The 12,281-nt window shown below is 39.7% G+C and overlaps 1 protein-coding gene across 1 annotated transcript; it reads right to left on the reverse strand.

Moving 5' to 3' along the window:
* Window positions 1-1,115: 1,115 nt before the first annotated feature.
* Window positions 1,116-5,147, reverse strand: LOC145864215 (uncharacterized). Its single transcript, XM_082969409.1, has 4 exons — window positions 5,093-5,147; window positions 4,463-4,807; window positions 2,789-3,030; window positions 1,116-1,355 (listed from the first exon to the last, which is right to left on the reverse strand). The coding sequence occupies exons 1-4, from the start codon at window positions 5,145-5,147 to the stop codon at window positions 1,116-1,118; spliced, it is 882 nt and encodes a 293-aa protein (XP_082825535.1).
* Window positions 5,148-12,281: the final 7,134 nt, after the last annotated feature.

Raw genomic sequence — 12,281 nt, forward strand, 5'->3', positions numbered from 1 at the left:
AAAGGTTAGTGCTGCATTTAGCTGTCTTCTGGGTTTTTGTGACATTATATGCTAGCTTGAAAAATGGGTGTCTGATTATTTCTGGCTGGGTACTCTGCTGACATAATCTAATGTTTTGCTTTCGTTGTAAAGCCTTTTTGAAATCGGACAGTGTGGTTAGATTAACGAGAGTCTTGTCTTTAAAATGCTGTAAAATAGTCATATGTTTGAGAAATTGAAGTAATAGCATTTCTAAGGTATTTGAAAATCGCGCCACTGGATTACACTGGCTGTTGCATAGGTGGGACGAATTCGTCCCGCCTAGCCCAGAGAGGTTGATGCCATACCTCGAGTAACAGTGTAGCTGTATAGTCTTGTGCAGAATTGTTTTTGCTACACTTTAGTCTAAAGACACGAATAGAAATTGGCCCAAACCAAACATTTGGGAAACAAAGGTAGGCCCCCCCTCCCGTCTTCTCCCCCTGTCCCCAGGATAAAAACATCTGCTAAATGGCATATATTATTGTATTGTAATATCATTATATCACTTATTTTTTAAATACAGGTCCAGATATACAAGGTCTTCTTGAAACTGCAACCAGGCTAGGGGTCAATACCATTTCAATTCAGGAACTAAACTAAAAATCCATCTTTTCTCAATGCTTTTCAATGAGGAACAATTGACATTTTCCTAAATGGAAATGGAATTGACCCCAACCCTGAGTGCAACTTTTCAAAATGTCCCTTGTTACACCATATTATGAGTTCAAGGAAATGCACTTTGGCCTGAAGGATGGTCCTACAACTCTTTAGATCACAGGAGGTTGCTGAGGTGAGAACGGGTCATAATAATGGCCGGAACGGCGCAAATGGAATGAGAACATATGTTTGTATTTTATACCATTCCGCTCCAGCCATTACAAGCCCATCCTCCCCAATGAAGCACCATCCTCCTGTGCTTCACCTATTGATGGAGGGACTTTTCAGGGAACAATGAGTTGTCACTAGGGGGTCAACCGTTTTGCTTATTGATGACATTGTCTACTCTTCCAATAAGCAGCAGCATATGAATGACCCTGATGCTGTCTGTGTGTTCAATGTTCTACTATTGACACTGTTGTAATGGCAGAATACGCTCACTGGGTGGCAGCACTGGGGCAGCTGAATTTCACAGCAGCGTACTGGACATCCTCCTCCTGAATCTGGGGCTGAGGCAGCTGGATGGTGGAGTATAGAGGCACTTCCTGGTTTTTGGAGCCAGAGAAGTGGACGCTGGCATAGTGAACATAATCCTGGTTGTCTGTGTCCGCTGTTTGTGCTGCAGTAGGGGTCATGGCCATGCTTGAGACATTGTCATACACTGGACTAGAGTCTCCCTGATGGAGAAAGAGGACAGACAACATGAGGAGTGGAAATGTCCCACAAAGATTACAGTCATCACAGTCATCTTCTGATTCCAACAGACTCACCTGTCCATCATCTGCTGCGTCTCTTGTGTTGGAGGTGGATTTGGAGGCTTTTTTCCTGTTTTGCACATGAATGAATGAATGAATGAATCAATCAATGTTACTAAAGTTAAATAATAAAACAAAAAATGAATTTTCACTTCACTCACCTGAACCACATGAGTCCAGAGAGACAGAGGATGAGAACCAGAACAACCACTATGATTCCTACAGCTGCATTCATAACTGAGGTTTGTTTTCCTATAATAAAATATGGATGATATGAGTACATGGTATGATATAATACATTTAAATACAGCACATTAATGCAATACTTGTGAAATCCAATGTATAGTTATAAACTAAGGTGCAATAAACCCAAGTATAATGATTCAGATTAGCTTGAAACATGTATAAAAAAATATTGTATTGAAGATGTAACTTTACCTGCTACAATAATCATCAGAGCTGTAGAGTTCATAGATCCTCTGCCATTCTGGGCCTCACAGTAGTATTCTCCTCTGTCCTCAGAGATGATGTTAGTGATGTTGTAACTCTGTCCTGATGCTTTTGGTGAGGTTACATTCTTCTTGTACCAGGTGTATTTGTCCACAGGTGGGTTGGCATCACTGCTGCAGGTCAGAGTCACTGAACTGCCCTCCACTATTTCACCAGAGGGACTGACTGATAATGAGGTGGTCTTTGGTTTATCTGATAGAAAAGTGTCACAATACTTTCCTTTTGAGTTCAGAAAATATGTCTGTAAAATCACAATTAAAGTAAAATAGAGTAGAAAATGGAGATGATATGCAATACTTACACAAAACATTTACAGGAACAAGCTTTGATATTTTGGCTCCAACTTCATTCTCAGCCTCACAGCAATATTCTCCTCTGTCCTCAGAGCTGATGTTAGTGATGCTGTAACTCTGTCCTAATGCTTTTGGTGATGTTACATTCTTCCTGTACCAGGTGTATTTGTCCACAGGTGGGTTGGCATCACTGCTGCAGGTCAGAGTCACTGAACTGCCCTCCACTATTTCACCAGAGGGACTGACTGACACTGAGGTGTTCTTTGGGCCATCTGGTGGATAATATGTAACAATACATCGTTCATACATAGAGCTTTACATGAGGAGCATCATGGAACTTATTTCTGATTAAAATAAATGAAATATAAATATGTGTAACTTAGACATTAATGTAACAATACAGTGTTTGTGAAGTACTTGTAGTTCCCTACAGTAGTGAGATGAGTACAATCATGGAACTTGGACATAGATTGAAATAATAGATAGATAGAATAGAGAAGATGTTACTAAAATAATACAACTGGAGATGGATCACACATACTCACATCTGACAGTGAGAGTCTCTTCATTAGAGGGGAGATCCTCATGGCCTTCTACAGCACAGGAGTATCTGCCTGCATCCTCACTGCTGACTGGGTTTAGGAACAGACTGTTCGATTGGGTGGTTACATGTCCATTCTTGTACCAGATGTAGGTGGGGTTGGGGTTGTCAGTCAGAGTACAGGTGGTGCTACAGGTCAGTGTCACCTTCTGTCCCTCTGTCACCGTGGCAGGAGTCACCTTCACCTGAAGACCTAAATGAAAGGGGATTAAAACACTGAGTATATCATGAAGTAATCGTTTTCAGTAATGATACGATGTGAAATGTAGTGTTACCTATGACAGTCAGAGTTGTTCCAGGAATGGTGGGCTCCCAGTTTGTCTGATCTGTTCTGAATCTAAACTTATACTCAGCCGAATCCTCCTCTCTCAGGTCTGTGAATCTCAGGGTGGAGTCACTCTGCATATTTCCAAGGTACTCCACACGACCTCCATAACCCGGGCTCAGGATTTGAGGGGCCTCATCAAGTTTTCCTTTTGTGTACCATTTTGTTTCAGAGACTGTATGACCCCTGGGATATGTGTAAGAGCAGGATATGTTCACTGATGACCCCTTCAAGGTACAGATCCTCTGATGGGTGTAAGTCAGGTGGAAATAACTCTGAGCCCTAACAGCTGAAACACAAGTACATTTTTCAAATGGTGTCCGTATTTTGAACTGTAAAATCTGTAACAACCATTAATCAGAATGAATGATGATTTTGGAAGACTTTATGAAGTGTATTAGTAACACTCACACACTGCAGGAGAATTGATGCCTTTTACAGCACAGTAGAAACTGTCTTCAGTTTTGAAGTAGACTGAGTACGAGGGGGAGGAGTCCTCTTGTACAATCTTACTGTTCCTGTACCAGATGTAGGTGGGGTTACCAGTCAAAGTACAGGTGGTGCTACAGTTCAGTGTCGTTGACCACCACGTAGTGGTCACCTTCACCTGCAGGTCTGGAGTAGATAACAATATTAAAACCCTCAATGACCTGTTGTCTAGTTCAAATGAGGCAGGAGAGGACGTTCTCAAATCATCTATTCAGACATTCCTATTTTACGCATACTTTCATATTTATATTATTTAAATACAAATTAAGACAATTTTCCAGAACCAATTAAACAAATTCGCACTATATATATAATATCACTGTACCTGTAACAGACAGAGTGTTTAAACAGATCAACACTATATATAATATCACTGTACCTGTAACAGACAGAGTGTTTAAACATATCAACACTATATATAATATCACTGTACCTGTAACAGACAGAGTGTTTAAACATATCAACACTATATATAATATCACTGTACCTGTAACAGACAGAGTGATTAAACAGATCAACACTATATATAATATCACTGTACCTGTAACAGACAGAGTGTTTAAACATATCAACACTATATATAATATCACTGTACCTGTAACAGACAGAGTGATTAAACATATCAACACTATATATAATATCACTGTACCTGTAACAGACAGAGTGTTTAAACAGATCAACACTATATATAATATCAATGTACCTGTAACAGACAGAGTGATTAAACAGATCAACACTATATATAATATCACTGTACCTGTAACAGACAGAGTGTTTAAACAGATCAACACTATATATAATATCACTGTACCTGTAACAGACAGAGTGACTCCAGGATAGCCAGAATATTTCCCTCCAGTCTGATCTGTTATAAATCTGAACTTGTACTCAGCTGAGTCACTCTCTCTCAGGTCTCTGATTGTCAGGGTGTGTCCATTTACTTCATCCTTACGATACGTCACACGTCCTTTGTAGTCTGGGTCATCACTCAGACTCACATATTTCTCCAGAGCATACTTTTTAGTGAACCAGAAGGTAGTTGATACTGTACCACTGGGATATGTGTAAGAGCAGGACAGCTCCACTGATGACCCCTTCAAGGTACAGATACTCTGAGTGATGTATGTAACACTCCAGCCATTCTGACCCAGTACCACTGAAACACAGTTAGACATCACAAGGACGTTACATTAAGTTCAAGGTCTTTTGACTCACATTAACACTTTGTTCCATAGTTTCTGAGTTGAGACATAGATACTCTTTGTTTGAGTGTGAATGGAAACCACAGATAAGCTTCACTCAGTGAGGTGTGAAAGACAACTGTTTACAGTGAAGTGGAGACAACAAATGTGTCGCCAGTAGAACATAAAAATGGTGATCCTTTTAGAAATGTCTGTAGATTGACAAACTGGGCAACTAAAAGATAAGAATGAGACCATACCTGCTACAGACCAGAGAAAGACCACCAACACACTTCCTGCTGTTCTCAAGGCCATTGTTGCATCTCCCACCCTGCAGTCTTAGAAACATAAACAACAACTCACTCTATAGCTGGTGAATAACTCCACCTGATACATTGAAGTAGAAACTGTAAATGGGGTACAGGGCCTCATTACTGAAAATGAACCAGGCTCATATTGTGTTGTGTTGTATTGTGCTATATGGTTGTCTATGTGAATACTGTCTGTCTGTCTGTAAGTCTATTGCACTATGTATGTAATGTGTGTGACGTGTTGCATGTCTGTCTACATCTGTCTATTTAAGATGACATGCTGTATGATGCAATAATTACAATGAAGTCGTCATCATTATAAACAACACTCACATATTGAACATATCTCTAGTACTGTAAACACATATTTCTACATTGATTGTTCTGAAGCTGTTTTATTCTCAGAACCCCAAATATAGGAGGATAAATGTTCAACCCTCTATGGTCCGTCAAGCTGTACAGCAGCCTAAAGACTGACCACCAGGTTCAATGATAGCTCCTATCCCCAAGCTGTGAGGATAAACAGTAAGTCACACACACACACACACACACACACACACACACACACACACACACACACACACACACACACACACACACACACACACACACACACACACACACACACACACACACACACACACACACACACACACACACACACACACACCACACACACACACACACACACCCTTATTTACACTTCGGATAGTGTCTGGAATGCACAAACAAAACGCCGCTATTTGGATATAACTATGGATTATTTTGGACCAAACCAACATTTGTTATTGAAGTAGCAGTCCTGGGAGTGCATTCTGACGAAGAACATCAAAGGTAATCAAACCTTTGTAATAGTAAATCGGAGTTTGGTCAGGGCTAAACTTGGTGGGTGTCTAAATAGCTAGCCGTGATGGCTGGGCTATGTACTCAGAATATTGCAAAATGTGCTTTCACCGAAAAGCTATTTTAAAATCGGACACCTCGATTGCACATAGGATTTCTGTATCTATAATTCTTAAATAATTGTTATGTTTTTTGTGAACGTTTATCGTGAGTAATTTAGTAAAATGTTAGCGAATTCCCCGGAAGTTTGCGGGGGGTATGCTAGTTCTGAACGTCACATGCTAATGTAAAAAGCTGGTTTTTGATATAAATATGAACTTGATTGAACAAAACATGCATGTATTGTATAACATAATGTCCTAGGTGTGTCATTTGATGAAAATCATCAAAGGTTAGTGCTGCATTTAGCTGTGGTTTTGTTTTTTGTGACATTATATGCTAGCTTGAAAAATGGGTGTCTGATTATTTCTGGCTGGGTACTCTGCTGACATAATCTAATGTTTTGCTTTCGCTGTAAAGCCTTTTTGAAATCGGACAGTGTGGTTAGATAAAGGAGAGTCTTGTCTTTAAAATGCTGTGAAATAGTCATATGTTTGAAAAATTGAAGTTTTTGTATTTTTGAGGAATTTGTAATTCGCGCCACGCCCATCATTGGATATTGGAGCAGGTTTATCGCTAGCGGAACGTCTAGATGTAAGAGGTTAACCCATGTAGAGCAAGGAGCACAACTACTCCAAGTCTCAGAGCGAGTGACGTTTGAAACGCTATTAGCGCTCACCCGCTAACTAGCTAGCCATTTCATATCGGTTACACCAGCCTAATCTTAGGAGTTGACAGGCTTGAAGTCATAAACAGCGCAATGCATTGCGAAGAGCTGCTGGCAAAAGGCAGTAAAGTGTTGTTTTGAATGAATGCTTACGAACCTGCTGCTGCCTACCATCGCTCAGTCAGACTGCTCTATCAAATCATAGACTTAATTACAATATAATAACACACAGAAACACGAGCCTTAGGTCATTAATATGGTCGAATCTGGAAACTATCACATTTATTCTTTCAGTGAAATACGGAACCGTTCCGTATTTTATCTAACGGGTGGCATCCATAAGTCTAAATATTCCTGTTAGATTGCACAACCTTCAATGTTATGTCATAATTATGTAAAACTCTGGCAAAGTAGTTCGCAACGAGCCAGGCGGCCCAAACTGTTGCATATACCCTGATTTTGCGTGCAATGAACGGAAGAGAAGTGACACAATTTCACCTGGATAATATGGCCTGCTAACCTGGATTTCTTTAAGCTAAATGTGCAGGTTTAAAAATATATACATCTGTGTATTGATTTCAAGAAAGGCATTGATGTTTATGGTTAGGTACAGTCGTGCAACGATTGTGCTTTTTTCACTAATGCGCTTTTGTTAAATCATCCCCCGTTTGGCGAAGTTGGCTGTCTTTGTCAGGAAGAAATAGTATTCACACAGTTCGCAACGAGCCAGGCGGCCCAAACTGCTCCATATACCCTGACTCTGTTGCAGAGGTGACACATTTTCCCTAGTTAAAATAAATTCATGTTAGCAGGCAATATTAACTAAATATGCAGGTTTAAAATATATACTTGTGTATTGATTTTAAGAAAGACATTGATGTTTATGGTTAGGTACAAGTTGGAGCAACCTTTTTCGCAAATGCGCATCGCATCGATTATATGCAACGCAGGAAAGGCTAGATAAACTAGTAATATCATCAACCATGTGTAGTTAACTAGTGATTATGATTGATTGTTTTTTATAAGATAAGTTTAATGCTAGCTAGCAACTTACCTTGGCTTCTTACTGCATTCGCGTAACAGTCAGGCTCCTCGTGGAGTGCAATGTAAAGCAGGTGGTTAGAGCGTTGGACTAGTTAACTGTAAGGTTGCAAGATTGAATCCCCAAGCTGACAAGGTAAAAATCTGTCGTTCTGCCCCTGAACAAGGCAGTTAACCCACCGTTCCTAGGCCGTCATTGAAAATAAGACGTGTTCTCAACTGACTTTCCTAGTTAAAAAATATTTATACCATTTGTTTTTTTTTTTTATCTGCAAATTGGTGGCCAAAAATACCGATTACCGATTGTTGTGAAAACTTGAAATTGGCCCTAATTAATCGGCCATTCCGATTAATCGGTCGACCTCTAGACAGGACAACTTCAACGCATCAAGGGGACGATGGACGGGGCCATGTACCGTCAAATCTTGGGTGAGAACCTCCTTCCCTCAGACAGGGCATTGAACATGGGTCGTGGATGGGCATTCCAGCATGACAATGACCCAAAACACACGGCCAAGGCAACAAAGGAGTGGCTCAAGAAGAAGCACATGAAGGTCCTGGAGTGGCCTAGCCAGTCTCCAGACCTTAATCCCATAGAAAATCTGTGGAGGAAGCTGAAGGTTCGAGTTGCCAAACGTCAGCCTCGAAACCTGGAGAAGATCTGCAAAGAGGAGTGGGACAAAATCCCTCCTGAGATGTGTGCAAACCTGGTGGCCAACTACAAGAAACGTCTGACCTCTGTGATTGCCAACAAGGGTTTTGCCACCAAGTACTAAGTCATGTTTTGCAGAGGGGTCAAATACTTATTTCCCTCATTAAATTGCAAATCATTTTATAACATTTTTGACATGCGTTTTTCTGGATTTTTTTGTTGTTATTCTATCTCTCATTGTTCAAATAAACCTATCATTAAAATTATAGACTGATCATTTCTTTGTCAGTGGGCAAACGTACAAAATCAGCAGGGGATCAAATACTTTTTCCCTCACTGTATATGGATAACAGGCTACAACAGACTATATATGGATAACAGGCTACATTAGACTGTATATGGATACCAGGCCACATTAGACTATGTATGTATAACAGACTACATTAGACTATAAATGGATAGGCTACATTACATTTACATTTTACACTTACATTTTAGTAATTTAGCAGACGCTCTTATCCAGAGCGACTTACAGTAGTGAATGCATACATTTCATACATTTTTTTCTCCGTACTGGTCCCCCGTGGGAATCAAACCCACAACCCTGGCGTTGCAGACACCATGCTCTACCAACTGAGCCACACGGGACTGTGATTACACTATATATGGATAGCAGGCTACATTAGACTATATATGGATAACAGGCTACATTAGACTATATATGGATAACAGGCTACATTAGACTATATATAGATAACAGGCTACATTAGACTATATATGGATAACAGGCTACATTAGACTATATATGGATAACATGCTACATTAGACTATGTATGGATAACATGCTACATTAGACTATATATGCATAACAGCTACATTAGACTATGTATGGATAACAGGCTACATTAGACTGTGTATGGATAACAGGCTACATTAGACTATATATGGATAACAGGCTACATTAGACTATACAGTATATGGACAGCTGCAGTCAATACAGCAGGCTATGGTGATGATGATACTGATTCCTCTGCTAACTAATGCTACTACCAGTACTGTACACAAGGGTCAACAGTGTAACATAATATGATAGTGGCATGTTGTAATACTACAGACATTAGTGTTTGTGTCCTTAAATGTGACTTTGTCAAGTAGACAGTGTTGTGTTTCACCATTCTATCTGATTCCTTTCCAGTTTGTAATGTTGTTATTAGTCCAACATTATTGAGGACATTATTATTAGGATGGTGCAGTAATGTTGAGATGCCAGTAGGGAGAGCTCTAGTCTAGAACACTGGAACCTTCAGTACCACTTTGATGAAGCTGATGAGGAGTGTAAATTGAATGAGTTTGTAGAATATAATGAATGACATCATGGAACTGACCAAATGTAAATGGAACTTTGACCTGTTCCATGAAGACCTCAGAGGGACAAGACAACACATTCTAAGATATTATAAACATTACATATGGAATAGTAAACATATTGTTAACATGGTGTTTTATTTAAATAAAAAGTGGATATGGTGGACATTTTGTCCATTTTAGAAATGTAGGGCTCACACTAATACAGTAATCTTCCTTTTCTGACATGTTGTTCTCGTCCTCATGCATGTTAATGTCTTAAAGAGGAAGGAAAGGACAGTTCTGTATCATCTACTTGTGTTCTGACTACTTTAAATATGTATCAACCACAGAACTGACACTTACTAGCAGTTCCCACTCACTACCAGTCAGTTGACTCACTGTACAAGACCTCTCCCCTTCACTTCACTCTGTAAGTACACTTGATAATATCTTGAAATATCGTTTTTGGTTATTTGTTTTTAGTCAAATACTTGAAGGTAATGTATCATTTTACTTCTTGTTATGTTTTGAGCTGTGTTTTGGTTGTTACATCAGGGCCAGTATTCATAAAGTGTCTCAGAGAAGGAGTGTTCATCTACATTGGGATGAAATGATTAACCAGGGTAAAAAAGACATGCAAACAAACATTTGAATCCCTGCTCAGTGTGTGGACCCGTGTGTGGGTGTGAATGACACAGTGGATTTATCTGAGGGCCCTTCAGGACCAGACTGATAGGGAGTAGTGTTGACATCTATACTGTGTAGGATGTGTTTTAACTTTTCTACATCCATAACAACCAGCTCTCTAGACTTTGATACAGACTCCCATGGGCCTTATACGGGTGGTGTGTGTGTGTGTGTGTGTGTGTGTGTGTGTGTGTGTGTGTGTGTGTGTGTGTGTGTGTGTGTGTGTGTGTGGTGTGTGTGTGTGTGTGTGGGTGGTGTGTGGTGGTGTGGGTGTGTGTGACTTACTGTTTATCCTCACAGCTTGGGGATAGGAGCTATCATTGAACCTGGTGGTCAGTCTTTAGGCTGCTGTACAGCTTGACGGACCATAGAGGATTGAACATTTATCCTCCTATATTTGGGGTTCTGAGAATAAAACAGCTTCAGAACAATCAATGTAGAAATATGTGTTTACAGTACTAGAGATATGTTCAATATGTGAGTGTTGTTTATAATGATGACGACTTCATTGTAATTATTGCATCATACAGGATGTCATCTTAAATAGACAGATGTAGACAGACATGCAACACGTCACACACATTACATACATAGTGCAATAGACTTACAAACAGACAGACAGTATTCACATAGACAACCATATAGCACAATACAACACAACACAATATGAGCCTGGTTCATTTTCAGTAATGAGGCCCTGTACCCCATTTACAGTTTCTACTTCAATGTATCAGGTGGAGTTATTCACCAGCTATAGAGTGACTTGTTGTTTATGTTTCTAAGACTGCAGGGTGGGAGATGCAACAATGGCCTTGAGAACAGCAGGAAGTGTGTTGGTGGTCTTTCTCTGGTCTGTAGCAGGTATGGTCTCATTCTTATCTTTTAGTTGTCCAGTTTGTCAATCTACTGACATTTCTAAAAGGATCACCATTTTTATGTTCTACTGGCGACACATTTGTTGTCTCCACTTCACTGTAAACAGTTGTCTTTCACACCTCACTGAGTGAAGCTTATCTGTGGTTTCCATTCACACTCAAACAAAGAGTATCTATGTCTCAACTCAGAAACTATGGAACAAAGTGTTAATGTGAGTCAAAAGACCTTGAACTTAATGTAACGTCCTTGTGATGTCTAACTGTGTTTCAGTGGTACTGGGTCAGAATGGCTGGAGTGTTACATACATCACTCAGAGTATCTGTACCTTGAAGGGGTCATCAGTGGAGCTGTCCTGCTCTTACACATATCCCAGTGGTACAGTATCAACTACCTTCTGGTTCACTAAAAAGTATGCTCTGGAGAAATATGTGAGTCTGAGTGATGACCCAGACTACAAAGGACGTGTGACGTATCGTAAGGATGAAGTAAATGGACACACCCTGACAATCAGAGACCTGAGAGAGTGACTCAGCTGAGTACAAGTTCAGATTTATAACAGATCAGACTGGAGGGAAATATTCTGGCTATCCTGGAGTCACTCTCTCTGTTACAGGTACAGTGATATTATATATAGTGTTGATATGTTTAAACACTCTGTCTGTTACAGGTACAGTGATATTATATATAGTGTTGATCTGTTTAAACACTCTGTCTGTTACAGGTACAGTGATATTATATATATAGTGCGAATTTGTTTAATTGGTTCTGGAAAATTGTCTTAATTTGTATTTAAATAATATAAATATGAAAGTATGCGTAAAATAGGAATGTCTGAATAGATGATTTGAGAACGTCCTCTCCTGCCTCATTTGAACAAGACAACAGGTAATTGAGGGTTCAATGTTATCTACTCCAGACCTGCAGGT

This window comes from Salmo salar, chromosome 02 (assembly GCF_965601325.2).
Source record: "Salmo salar chromosome 02, fSalSal1, whole genome shotgun sequence".
In the NCBI taxonomy this organism is placed as follows: Eukaryota; Metazoa; Chordata; class Actinopteri; order Salmoniformes; family Salmonidae; genus Salmo; species Salmo salar.